The sequence below is a fragment of the Gymnoscopelus braueri genome (assembly GCF_963280865.1).
Source record: "Gymnoscopelus braueri genome assembly, chromosome: 14".
Classification (NCBI taxonomy): domain Eukaryota; kingdom Metazoa; phylum Chordata; class Actinopteri; order Myctophiformes; family Myctophidae; genus Gymnoscopelus; species Gymnoscopelus braueri.
Window position 1 is genome coordinate 20,667,625 of NC_137619.1, and position 14,856 is coordinate 20,682,480.

Here is a 14,856-nt window from a genome sequence, read left to right on the forward strand (position 1 = left end):
CACGCCTGTTGGTCATGACATCACCTTGAAGTTTCCTCCTAATACGAAAGTAGGTTATTGGGGTTTAAAATAATATTTAGAAGTCAACTGGTGCTGGCATCAGTGCACAAGACTCTGACACACTTGTTGGTGACAACATCATCCCATGTTACTGGGGTTTAAAGTCAACTCAGTGATTTATGACTGGTATACAAAGCCACAAGCCATGCTTTGGCCTAAACACATAAAATTAAATAAATGATTGCTTTTCATTGACAGATTATGAGTGAAAACAATGGGCAAGTATTACAATTACACAATTTCAGGATAGATTGATTGATTGAGTTTCCCCATAATTGAAGTGTGTGTGTGACGTGTGTGTGACGTGTGTGTGACGTGTGTGTGTGTGTGTGTGTGTGTGTGTGTGTGTGTGTGTGTGTGTGCGCGAGCACACACGTGTGTACATAGCTTAGTCATACGGTCCTCATTTGGATTTACTGTATCATGATGGATCATACATAATACCCTGGTATGTGGAGAGAAAAATGCACATGCACAAGCGCATGCACACATACACACAGAGCAGCATGTGACAACTTAAGATCACTTAAATGAATGACATCTGTCATACAATGCTGCAGGCCTACGTGGTAAAGGAGATGGACAATGTGGGCAGAAATCAATATTTGCCTGTCCGTACATTTTGTTCTGTCCTCCCCTGATGCCCCTTCTTCTATCACATCAGAGGGCACACAAAAGCCGAGGAGACATGTACAGTAAAGCGCAATACATGTACAGACGAAAGAGAGAAGAGGAGCACGTTGTGTTTTATGCTTTGACAATGTCAGAATGGTTGTCTTGGTTAAAAGACCTATCATCATTTCTTCACTTAGAGAAAATTTAATTTGCAGTTAGAGGTTTCACAGAACCTGGGACCTATTCCTTTCATATATCAACTCTTTGACTGTGATTGATTGATTAATACCTCCTTTTCTTTTCTTTTTTTTTCTTTTTCTATTTATATATATATTATTATTTTTGTATATTTGTTTAAATTATTACTGTTATTATCCTTTGTATACACATTAGCCTGTGCTTAATTCTATTCTTCTCCCCTCAGGGCGGGTGGGCAGCTGTTAGGGTTTGTTTTGTTGTATTGCAGTTTTGTATGTATGTCCTGTATTTTAAAATGGAAAAAACCCAATAAAAATAATTATAAGAAATGATAAAAAAGCAATGTCAGAATGATCTTTATGTGCCAGTATAATCTTGTGCAATTGAGAAATTCATACAGGTATGGTCACACATACACACGCGCACACTCTCTTTACACTTACTGAGTCTTCTGGGGGTCTTTGAATCTTGATCCACTCCACAGATGGTCCCTTCACCTGAAGAAACCTGTGGAACAGCTTCTTGAAACCTCCAAAGTCTTTCCTGGACACCTGCAACACAATCATTATGTTTTAGTCCAAATAAAATAAAATAAATCAGATTCAGGAAAGTCCTAAAATAATAGAATCTGTTTCAAGATAGTCTGGATAGGTTTGTTATTTGTTTTAACTCTTAATTATTTGGTGGAGATTCACTCTCCACAATCTATCAACACCACCTCCTCACAGCACAGGAACACTTTCTTCTCCGCTGCCATTGAGGCTCACAAACATGCCCCCCACACCTCACTGGCCCTCAGGACAACCCCACCCCCACCTCACCGATCCCCAGGACCTCCCGAGCCACACACCTCATCTCACTGGCCCAAGGACCATGTGTGCATATACAAGGACAGGTATTTGATACACGCTATATGGGATGTAAAAGGGACCAGGACCACTTCCTGAGGCAGAATGACTCATTAAGAAGGCCCACCTGTACCCCCCCCCTATCCACCCTGTCCCCTGCCACAGACATGTCTGGGTTTGCTCCTCCTACAGTGTGCTCGCAGTAATGGACAAAAAGATCAATAAAGACACTTTGGGTAACTTCACTTAAAAGAACAAACCCGGAGAAAAGCACTGGAGCACACAGATCTTCTTTTAAATATTTAAACAGCAAACATGACCAACGTTTTGACACTACTGCATTTTAACAGCTGTGACATGGATAGAGACCAGGTAAATAGCCTCACCCAGACTTCACCTAAGTCTCCTAATAGGTGAAGGTTCAATTATCTAATGCTGTCAATCCACTAAGTGACACATGAGACATACATTCAGTTATGCACGGTTTTGTGTTCACCAATACGTATTGTATTTTAATGGAGTTTTGTTTGAGCCACGTATAACACGCCATACATCCGCGTCACAGCTGTTTTGACTCATGAGGGCGCAGCAGCGTCAATACATTGGTTGTGTTTACTGATTAAATATTTAACAGCTCTGTGTGCTCCACTGCGGGTCAGTCCTTTTAAGTGAAGTTTCCCAGAGTGTCTTTATTAGTCTGTACATTGCATATTGGTATTTACATTGCTAAGAGTACATTCATTGTACAGTATATTGGATATTGTAGTTTATAGTTATGTGTGCTTACCTTTATATAATTGCTTATCTATATATTGAGTAAATAGTATGGGAGACCCATTCCTTATGTGCGCACATATCTGGCAATAAAGGGAATTCTGATTCTGAAATCCAGCAACATCCTGTTCCAGAGAGTGAAGCCCAGGTTAAAAAGGCGTTGGAAAATTCTTGTATGATGTGGCCTGTGCCTTGCAGATAATGGCATATCTTACAATTTTAAAGCTTAATGTATGAATTTTCATGCATACATTCATGTTCTTCTGCAGTGACACAATGGAGCATGTGGAAATTTAGTTCACTGAAACAATGACTGCATTGCAGTGTGTAATATGTACGCTAATGAGAAATTAAACTCATAGACTAAGCAAGATCGAAAAATGCTGAAACAAGCACCAGTACACTTGAAGTGTTATCAAGTTGTGCACCTGCTGTGAGGTAACAACAAGACAGAGGGACTGGGACTAATAACCATAGAGTTAAAAATAATAGTGAGGGCACCGGAAATCCCCTCCCATCCACTTGCATTGAGTTGCTCACCCAGCGCATGAGGCGAAATCACCCCTTCTTCCGGGTTAGAAAATGTGATGGGCGAGGCCTATTTGGGGCCACTGTGACACGTTTTGCGTCACAGAGGTGCGCAGCCCCGTGCGCAAGCCTGTGCGCAAGCCTGTGGGCAAGCTCGTGAGTCGAGCCCATTGGTCGGAACCGTTTTCGCTCGATCATGTACAGTGGCCCCAGCCGTTTCAGCTGCAGTAGCTATGAATGGCCAGCATGTCCAATGCACTTCAATGCAACCACTGGGTTCTGGGGGCTTGCTAATAACAGCGTGTCTTCCATTAAATCTCGGACTTCCTGTGGCCAGTCTATGACGTCAGTCATCAATAATGTAGCCTATCTATGACGTACTGTATGACTCCATAATTGGGAACGTCTCAGCCTGATCCTACTGCCTTTGACTTCCATTATAAATTGAAGTTAAATATTTCAGAAATGATGGAAATACTTCCTTGGCCTACTGGGAGCATACTGGGAGCATGCACAAGAAAGTTGGCACTGACAGACAGGCCCATTTATAGATGTCTCGCCTCTTACAGAGCTACGCCATGGCAATGGCAATGCTATTGCTAATTGTGTAACTAGCCTTGGTAATAAACATTGCTAGGTATTATCAGAATGTGTGTGTAATGCTAATAGCTGTATTGGCAGCAAATCTTAGCTACAGGATAATTGAGACAGTACAGAGGCAAAACAAGACTCATCTTGTAAATCACTCCTTCAAACGCAACATAACAGATGTGCATTTATTTAATGGTTTATTTGAAAGATTTATTTATTTTAAATGTCCCATTAATAATCAATTGTCATTCATATTGTTATGTTTTTATTTCCCTCTTTGCAAAACACTTGTAAAGTATTATCATCATGTGCTTTGTAAAGTATTATCATCATGTGTTTTGTAAAGTATTATCATCAGATGATATGGATAATGAACAGCAGCCGGTAGCAAGTCATGTGGAACATGATTATCACCGGGATAATATACATTCTCCTTTTTCTACGCTTGGGGAGGTGGTGTGCTGGCTGGTGTTGGGCGGAATCTTCACTTAGAAGAATTACTTAATTTCTATCATTTACACACCCCATGAAGCCTTGGATTCAAAGAGTCTCCTACTGAGTCTCCTATTGACCGATGACCAAGTCCTCAAATTATTGTCTCAGGAATGCGACAAAAACAAAAACATCTCCATGAATTCAAGGCTTCATGGGGTGTGTAATCGATAGATTTTTTTGGGGGTGAACTACTCCATTAACGTTCAACATAAATGAATACCCTACTTCATCGTACAAGACTGTGTGTTCAAGAGTGAAAACATAACCAACACTTGTGTGTGTGTGTGTGTGTGTGTGTGTGTGTGTGTGTGTGTGTGTGTGTGTGTGTGTGTGTGTGTGTGTGTCCAACTAACATGTTTTTAAAAATAATGGAAGTCTGTTAGTAGGCAACATGTGCGGCAGGCTGCCCACAGGTGACTGACAGCTTGTGTGAGGTACGGTAATTATTGAACTTGTGTGTAAGTTTGTGGTCATGAGCAGGAAGCTATGACGATGTTTCTGTCTAACTGTTTCCCCCCCACTCTCTCTGGCACTGATGGCCATACTGTATGTTAGCCTGTGCAAGCTGTGCGTGCGTACGTTCATGGAACACTCTTTGACACTGCATTACGGTATGTGTCACTATTGTGTTTTCTCTTTTTTATTGTCTACATCCCATTCCGCAAATCACAATCACGCTCTCAGAGAGTGAGAGAGAGAGACAGAGAGCAAGAGAATAAAACAAAGAGGGACCCTATAGACAATCTATGCGTAGGGCGTAGAACGCAGGGCGCAATTGCGTCGGTTGTGTGGCCTTGTGTCGAAGCTCTATGGATATTGACGACTGTTAACTGCTGTCCTTTGAGCAAAAGGAGGCAAAGGGTTCATGACATTCTAACAGGATAATAATAAGTATAATAATCAAGCTACAATAATTTAGATCTATTTTTCTCTCAATTTTTCTTTCCCTCTCTCTCATTCAAAATCTTTTTTTAACCTCAATTAGAAAATGTCATCTACTATATTGAACATGAGTGTTTTGTGTTAAACTTGGATGTATTTTGATTGAAACGGGTATACCAGGTGGCCATGTTGCTGATCAGAATTCATGTTTTCCTCCTGTAGCCTAACATCTCATGTCCAAGAGACATCTGTGATATCTTACGTCATATGTCATTGTGTGTGTGTGTGTGTGTGTGTGTGTGTGTGTGTGTGTGTGTGTGTGTGTGTGTGTGTGTGTGTGTGTGTGTGTGTGTGTGTGTGTGTGTGTGTGTGTGTGTGTGTGTGTGTGTCTATACATACCTCCCTCTCGGCCCCTGATGTTGTGTCCAGTAGCTTCTCCAGTTCGCCGTGCAAAGAGCTCTCCAGCTGTTGGCGCATTACTTCCTGGAACTGAGACATCCCGCCGTTTGCCACGCCCTTACTCAGACCTGTGGAGGAAACAGAGAATGGTTTTGCTCCATATTTTTTGCCTTGTCGACTTTCCCTCCTCCCTCCAAGACTTTGCATATACATCACACAACGTTCATCACACTTCCTAAACGCGGTGTGGTCAGACGAGCAGCTAGAGATGAGGCTAATGGATTGGACCCCTCAAACACTTGCAAAAATGGAGTCTTGACAGGTTGTCACCATAGCGGTTTGCATGGGGAGCAGGGATCATCACCATGCAAGCTTGTGATGGACATTTCCATCAATATAACATTTTTTCCACAGACATGCAAAACAAGTTATCAGTAATATTACCAGAATCACATAGGCCTAGCCCTAAATATATAATAATGGACTCCTGATGTGCCATAGTGTCTACACTATTCCACAGCGCTTCACATTACAAAACGAGCCACTTATCAAATAATTACATTTGTAATTATTGGGGGAGGGGGGGGGGGGGCGATCTACATGCTCACAACACATCACAGCATGTTGTGAGCTTGTAGATCAGCGATTTCTTTATTTTTAGCCTATACTGACCTGCCTGGGATGTCATGGTTAAAGTGGTTAGCTATACTTTCGAAAACCTGGAGACTGGGAAGTTATCCACTTACTGGCAGTCCTGAGACTTAAATGTGGCATGGTCCAAGTATATTCCATGTTTGGGATTTCAATAATTGGGTCTTATCAGTACAGACAGTGCTTTCATCTTACATTGCAGGAGTAAAAGGGCCATACTTGAGGACAGGAAGAGATTGAGTTCTATCAGCTAAACTAGTTTTTTGTTTGTCAACTTTAATAGTTGTGGTTTCCATTAAGGTGAATAGTCTATGTTGATGAGAAAGTCTAAGGTATGCCGAATGGAACAATGTAAATGACTTGACAGTTAATTATGTACACTTAATTATGTGTAGTACACGATGAAGGGCATGACGGGATTGAAAGGAAAGCAGTGTCACAATAGTTTGATGCAAAGGTGCCTAACTTTGATCAGAGGAGAGGAGGAGGTCTGATGGTGGCTGTGGATCAAGGGTTTCCATAGATTTTGATTGTGGAGTGTTATTATGGTTATTATTGGTATCATTGGACACTTTGAAACACTTTCTCTCAACTGACATAAATCAGCTTTACTTGTCCAGCTCTGCCCTCCTTTGCCTCGGTACTCCTTCTCAACAGGTGACATGCCATCAGTTTTTTCTCTCTTCCTGCACCATTTTTCACTGTGGTCACTCAGATACCGTTGACTTTAATTGTTTCATTGTCTGACACACCTCATACACTGCGTTAATCCATTGTCTTAAAATGTTTAAATACTAGTATCCCACAAAGGATTGAACAAACGTTTTGACATTTTTTGGGGGACAATGTTGATGACCCCTGATGGGGAGTATTGTTACGTTCCACGTTGTTGTGTTTGGGTTTTCCGTGTTCTCCCTCTCTCTCCCCCTCCCTCCATTTCTCTGCAGGCACCTCCAGTCACCAATCAAATCACTGAATGCTGCCAATCAATGCCAATCACTGGTCAATCAATTGTGCTTCCCACTTGGATTAGCCGGTTCTGCCCATTTGGCTCCACCTCCACCAATCACAAACCTCCGCTGGCAGATAAAAGCCCTGTATCTGCAACTACCCCACCACCCCCCCTCCTCTCTTCCACATCACCTGCTCTGCCTGTGTTGTGTTTTGTGCTTGTGAAACCCAGAGCAACTTTAATTCAAATTTGTAGTGGTTCTCCTCCCTGTTTGGTTATAAACTGTATGTATTTTTGGCACATGATAAAGCAGTAGGTAGGCTTTTGTTTTGGAACTATTAGTCAGTAGGTTTGTCTTTTGTTTTCTATCTGCTTTGTTTCTTTATCTGGCAACACCTGGGTGTGTGTCCCTTGGCTTGTGGCCCATTTTATGTCTATTGAGAAATACAGCAACTATTTGCACCTTGTTTGGTCTCCCTTTATTTACAACCATCACGCTTAACACTGGCTACTTTATTTTACTATCTTATGTTACATGCTCTTTAACCTTACGAGTTGGTAACATATGACGATGCTTCATGCTGAGCACATCAGAATATGGTGCTACCTGAAGTCTTCATTTTTGTAGACACTTCCCAATCGAGCCTACGAGGGGATGACATTACAAACTTCCCTTGACCCTTACGCGAACAGCTTTTTGGCGTGTAGTTGAAGCGCAAGGGGGCGGGGTTTGGGGAGAGAGTCAGCGCACAGACTACTGTGTTGACAGACAACGGATGCACGCTTATGAGAAACAACAAAAATAAAACCTGGCAAAACAGTTGCGTGCATTAGCGCAAGATGAGGATAAAGGAAACATTCAGTCTAAATGTCCAGTAATTCGCAACTACTACCATTACTTTTGTATTTGAAACTTTACATTTCTCTAAATATTATAAACTTTCAGGACAGCCTAATACAAATATAATTTATGAAAAGGCTACTATAGGCTACAGTGAAGTCGGACTGAATGACTAAAAAGTTTTTTCTTTTTTTACTCTCTTGGTGATTATCTGGCACAGTAGTTGTGAATTAGCAAACTGGACATTTAGACTGAATGTTTCCTTTATCCTCATCTTGCGCTAATGCACGCAACTGTTTTGCCAGGTTTTATTTTTGTTGTTTCTCATAAGCATGCATCCGTTGTCCGTCAACAACACAGTAGTCTGTGCCTTGACTCCCACCCGCCCCCCTGCGCTTCAACTACACGCCAAAAGGCCGTTCGCGACCCTTACATTGATCGGTATAGCCTTCAAGATGGCAGCAGGGATTCCCCCAAGGGCAAGTGCTGAGGGGCTAGTCTACGAGGGCTTATCAATTCCAGAATGGGAATGCAGCCAATGAGTTGCAGCACCGGCCTATCCTGGGTTTCCATGAAATCATGAGGAGATCATAAGAGTACGATTAGGTTTCGCAATATTATGCAGGACGTGGACCCCAGGAAGAGTAGCTGCTGCTAAGGTAGTAGATAATGGGGATCCAAATAAACAATGGTTGATGGTTGGCATGGGACAAAATATTTTATGGTGTGATTTAATATGAAACGTCTTTAAAAAGAAAACAAAAAAGAACAACCTCCATGACCCCCTGGTGAGAAAAAAAATGGCGATTTAAAAATGACACCACCATCCTGGCTCGTAAAAGAGAGACAGGCATGTTGACAAGGTGACTGTCCGATTTGTCATTGAGATGAGCTGTCCTGTATCAGGACACAACAGTGATTGGCGTGGGTGGGTGAGGAATGACAAATGGTGAAGGAAGGTGCATTACCACTGGAGTGAGAGTGACAAGATGAGAAGGAAAGCGGGAAGATGAGGGAGCTGCTCAGACCAGAATTGTACTCCTGTATGTAATAAATCATGAATCTTGCTCAAAGAGAGGTACAGTCGGCTGCCTATGTGTGTAGATAGACAGCGAGAGAGAGTGAAGTGGATGATTTGAAGGTTATTAAAGCAAAAAGAGAAGCGAAATGAACATAAGAGTGTGTCATAGTGAGAGTGTAAAAGACAAATTATGAGCTTGATACATAGAGTGCGAGTGGAGGGGAGAGAGACCAGAGTTTTTGTGATACATTTTTTCTTTGGAAAATTCTCACTTAAAAACTAAAGTAAAAAACACTAGTAGTCTACTTCAGAAATAACGCAACTAAAGCAACAGACAGCTAGTGAGGGAGGTGCAGGAAACAGAGAGGAGAGGAGAGAGACATAGACCGAGAGAGCGTCATTACAGTACATAGCTAACTGTGAGTATGGTGTCCTGCTATTTGAACACTTCCGTCTGTTTGGGCTTCTGGTCTCTCAGCAAGTAGGCCTATTTCTAGGAAGAGGGGCTTGTCATTAGCCAGCGGCATGGTGAGAATACCAGAGAAACATACGCGAACAAATCCCTGATCCTGGCAGCCAAGTCGAACAAGAGAGTTAGCAGGAACAAAGACTTTACCGACACAGTATGCCAAGAGTACAAGAAACACTCTCGTTGGCCTCCAACAACATGGCTTCATCGTAATTAGGGCCTCCGGGAATGGGGGAGTTTTTGAGAGAAACTAGCACAATAGTCATTTACTGTAGGTATCATAGTAGTGAAAGTGAAAGTGACACTAAAGTGCATTAAACTTATTTCGGTATTTGGCTGACGCTCATGCCAAGAGCGACTTAACAGATTCACATTCACAGGCGTAAAAATAAGCTCAAATTCTGCAAGCAACCTGCAGTTCGGACTAGGAGGGTCGCAAGGCTGAGAGCCACAGCCCTCTGACCACAGCTGCATCATTATCTCCACCAGGACAGACGGCCGAATGCCGGAGAATAATGTTTTCGCCCCTGTCCGTCTGTCCATCCATGTGTGTGTGTCCGTGTGTCTATGAACAGCTAATTTCCGGCACTGTTGGAACGATCGGCGTGGAACTTTGCACTTTGATGGGACTGAGCAAAAAAGGAGGAAAAAGAAAAATAGCAAGAGGAAAACAAATGAGATGTACAGGAGGGTTGATCAGCAGAAATGTTTCGATCAAAATGTTCAACAAACCAGTCAAGTGTGTCTAATTCATATAGTAGCACAATGCCTGAGTATGAATTATTAAGAGTATTTACACACTGAACCAGGCGACACAAAGCCTGGAGGAGCCGAGGACCTTCTGATTCCCAGATGGCTGCTCTACCACCTGAGCTACTGCCGCTCTAATGTGAATGGTACTAGGGCTGTCACGATAATGAAATGTTACTTGAATATTAATTGTCATACAAATAATTGGAATTAACGATTTGTGTTTATGGCATTGAACATTGGAACACATAAATGCAAAATTACATTTCTGTTTGGCTTTTAGGCTTCGTAAACAAAGATTCCACAGGGCAGATATGACAAATAACTTAAATATACAAAGAAATGACTGACATATTCAATAACTTAAAACTTTACAAAAATAGTGGAAATAGCCGATCTACAAGCTCACATGTTGCATCGCGACACGTTGTGAGCTTGTGGATCGGCTATTTCTGACATTTTTTTTAAATGTATGAACAATTTTCAACATGGAAACGATTATGACGCTTATTATGCAAAAATAATTGTGATTATTTATGTAATAATTCATTGTGACTTACTGAGAGAATTCCATGTAATCAAGACACATGAGCATTGGAAAGAGTTGTATAGAATTGGGTAGAATGCTGAGGGATTGTGTTGCAGTGTCACAATAGTTTGATGCAAAGGTGCCTAACTTTGTTCAGAGGTGAGGAGGAGGTCTGATGGTGGCTGTGGATCAAGGGTTTCCATGGATTATGATTGTGGAGTGTTATCATGGTTATTATTGGTATTATTGGACACTTTGAAACACTTTCTTGTCCAGCTCGGCCCTCCTTTGCCTCGGTACTCCTTCTCACCTTTGCATCAAACTATTGTGACACTGCATTCCTTTCAATCCTTTCATGCCCTTCATCGTGTACTACACATAATTAACTGTACATAATTAAGTCATTTTCCATTGTTCAATTCGGTACAGTACCTGTTCATCTTAATGGAAACCACAACTATTAAAGTTGACAAACAAAAAACTAGTTTAGCTGGAAGAACTTAATCTCTTCCTGTCCTCGATATATATATTTCAAACTAATCAAACTAAGTTCTGTTCGCTGTCAATTGAGCCGGGAAAAAAGAATAACGTGGGAGGAGGGGATGTTTCTTTTAAAGTTTTGGGGGTTTTTGGACTTCATTCCTGCCAGCTGAAGCATCTGAACATTAAAAATGTGCTCACTTGGTTTTGAATTGTACATGTATGACTGATTTGTCATGAATTTTCCAAATGTTTAACTTAGATGGTTGCTGTAGTACCACCATCAGAACTATTGGTCCACATTCTCCACAATGCCAATTGAGGACGTTTGGAATAGGACTGGACCTATGTGCAAAGCAATGCAATGCTAAAAAATCATGCCTGGGAAGACAGATTGGAACAAAATAGAAGAAGGACCCTAATAAGAGAATATCATCAATATCATAATACAGTAGGTCATAATTGTGGAGATTTACTTTGCAAAGTAATTGTAGAATACTAGCACATCAGCTATTTTGAAACATTTCATTTCACTTTTACTATCCGTGCTGTAGTCAGGCATCGCAGCTATGCAAACATAAGTTATACAAGACTCAAGCAATTAATTGATTACAGCAGGTGTAATTGTGCTGCCTGACAGACCCTTATCTGACCTCACCTAAATTACAGGTATTCATTAACAAAGTGCAGATGGCAAATGACATTAAATGTCAAACTGTCTTTGTGGCTCAACATGATGAAACCAAAGCGAGACATAAACCTGCAGACTTTAACCTCTTCATCCACCTATACAGTGGTTGGTGACATAATAAACTTGGATCCGTTGCTTGAATAGGAAGTGCCATTAACTCCTCTGTAAAGCCACACTGATTAGGAGATATATTTGTGTACATACTTTAATGGAATTATAACATATTGTAAAATAACCTAACCTAATGTGACATGACATACCGTAACACAACATGTTTCACTGTGGTTGCTACTGAGCAAGTATCAAAGTCATAAGTGGGTTTCTGATGTATAAGTGAATTATGCATAAGCAAATTATGAAAAGAACCTTTAAGTACCATGAATAGCCTATACATTTGTTATATATGTTGTCTTAGTGGGAGATGCAACCTTAACCTAGCCAAAGAGCAACACAGGCAGGGAATGGAATCAAATGACCCCAGGCAGTTATTCCTGTGTTATCTGCTAATTGAACTACTAGGGAATAGAAACCATCATCTATTGAGCAAGAGAGGGAATTGAACCATAACGTTAGCAATAGAAGTGTCATCCTCTACCCATTGAGCAGCACATGACATATGGAATTACTAACCCTGCCAGAAGTAATGACATGTCTACAACAGGGCTATACAAGAGCTCTGTTGTAGTATTACCGTTGAAGGAAGTCCATCTCCTATTAACTATACACACAGACATGAAACTGAACAACATTTTTAAAGTGAAAGGTCGGTGTACAGTAAGCTTCTGTACTTCCCCCAAGATCACTTACCTTCTACATAAAGTGCCATGTTTCAATTGTAAAGTCGACCCCCCCCAACTCAGCTGTGTGGTGAGTGTAGTTACAGTAGATAACTGTAAATCCAACAAGCATCAAGGTTTCAAATGAAATCTCCCAGAGAGGTACGAGAAGAACGACATTTAGTTCAGTACATTCCTTTAAGAATAGACAACTTTCTTGAGGTAAAAATTCCCAGTCAGACGACCATTCATTCCTCTGAAAAGCAGCTCTGCGGTGGTGAGCCACTACGAATTAAACATCCCTCTGATGACCACCTTCCCATCCAAGAGAAAACAGGGACACCTTCATGGGATCACGTTCACCTCTGTATGTGTGTGTGGCTGTGGGCCAAACGTTGTCCCTTGCATATGCGGCTTGAACAGATCGGGTCTATGGTTTTTATTGCTTTCGGGGTCTGCCTCTTTTCCACGCACGTCACAGTTCTTTGCGTGACTCCCAACTTCTTCTTGGAGTCCATCTCTTATTAATGCCTCGCCCCCATCATCACCACCACGTCTCAACGCCTTTTAACTCTGGATACAAATGTAACCGATCTGGACCAGTGTTGCCAGATTCTGCGAGAGAAACAAGCAACAAGGTCTATGAAAACAAGCCCAAAAGAAGCGACTATTCTTCTCCAAAATAGGAACGGCTATTTAAAAAAAATAATAATAATAATAATAAAAAAAGAGGTATACATTTTAGAACATTTTTGAAAAATTTTAACAACACAGATCTGCTATGGGGGCGTAATGGGGCCATTCAGATGGGGGGGGGGGGGTCTGTGGACAAATACATATTAATCTGGGGTGTCCTTGACATGTAAATGTTTAATAACCACTGATTTAAACAACATTTAGGAAACAAGCCCAAATAAATAAGCAACTACACCTTATAAACAAGCCCAAAAAAAACCGCAACCCGCAACAACCAATATTTACAAGCAACTTTACAGAAAAACAAGCCCAAAGTCGCTTATAATAAGCCGACATGGCAACCCTGATCTGGACCCTCTCACGGATACATTTGGTTACATCCGCACAATAACCAAGGCATTTTACAATAACCTCAGTACTAAATGGATACATTAAAGATCGTGTCTGACCAGCAACTTTCCAAGCTGCTGGTCAAATGAATGAATGGATGGTTACATGATGTCCCCGACGAATAATAATGGATCCATGATTTTTGCTTTATTGCACCTTTTTCTTCAACACGCGACCGTTCACCGCGCAACTGCACATCGTCATCAGCAGCATCGCCGTGGATACTGTCTGATGATGGGATATTATTCATCAAACTGTCGATTTTGAGCAGTGCATATTATTCTGTTCGAATACCAAAACGCTCGCCCCAAAACACAGTCGCGTAACGAAACATCAGTAAACTATGCCTAGTAAAAACCTAACCTTATTCCTAAACGTAACCTCATACCTATGCCTGAACCTACATTTATTTCAAATTCTAATCTTAACCCCAGTAAAACAAACACACGAATACGTGATAATACGTGGTATAAGAACCGCTGGGGGCGTGCGGTCCACGAAAAACAATGTGTTTTGGGGCGAGGCTTCCGGGTACCTTTTGGGCAATGCATTCGATGGGAAGGATGGCCGTTTTATGCATAATAATGTACGTACGAGACGACAAATTGTCCCATTTGAAGTATGGGATGGTGTTATTAGGGGCAAACCACCAATAAACACCATAATAAAAGGCATTATTGTGTAGTAATGCTGCTCTTACTGTGTGTCGGATCGGATGCTGTCGGAAGAGAGTCGTAGAGGGCTGGCCTGCTGGACCACAATCCACCAAAATGTATTGTATATTCAATCAATGCTGGCACTTCTATTTTTATCCAGCATTATTGGTTTTAATCATGTAAAGCAGTGCATAAGCTCATTAGCACAACAATCAATGGGACTCTATAATAGTTTAAGGTAAAGACGCATGCATTGAAAGGGCAACCCAAACAGGAAGGAATGCAAGTGTATTTTAGCCAATGAGAACGCTGCTTTTTAGAGGTGATACGTACAGTTGACTAGAGGACCAATAGATTTCTGCCACGTCCTCCTGGTCCAACCCCCCCACCCAAAGCTTGGTACTTCCGTATTGGTATTGGTACTTTCGTATTGGGATCAAATCAATCATAAAGCATCTTCGTTGTGTGCGTGCAGTGGTGGAAAAAGTACTCACATATTTTACTTAAGTAAAAGTATCAATACTACAATGTAGAAATACTCTGTTACAACTGTAAAAGTCCTGA

General features: G+C 41.3%; 1 protein-coding gene across 2 annotated transcripts in view; it reads right to left on the reverse strand.

Annotated features, from left to right (window-relative positions):
- ugp2b (UDP-glucose pyrophosphorylase 2b) overlaps positions 1 to 14,553 on the reverse strand; it is a 47,903-nt gene extending 33,350 nt beyond the window's left edge. Inside the window, exons 1-4 of one of the 2 annotated variants that reach the window (XM_080450273.1) lie at positions 14,337 to 14,553; positions 12,582 to 13,165; positions 5,391 to 5,518; positions 1,317 to 1,424 (exon numbers count right to left, since the gene is read on the reverse strand). In XM_080450273.1, the coding sequence (XP_080306399.1) occupies positions 1,317 to 1,424; positions 5,391 to 5,518; positions 12,582 to 12,600 (255 nt within the window). In that variant the 5' untranslated portion in view covers positions 12,601 to 13,165; positions 14,337 to 14,553. The remainder of the gene's footprint in view (positions 1 to 1,316; positions 1,425 to 5,390; positions 5,519 to 12,581; positions 13,166 to 14,336) is intronic. The other variant, XM_080450274.1, reaches the window with a different exon arrangement.
- Between the last annotated feature and the right edge of the window lie 303 nt (positions 14,554 to 14,856).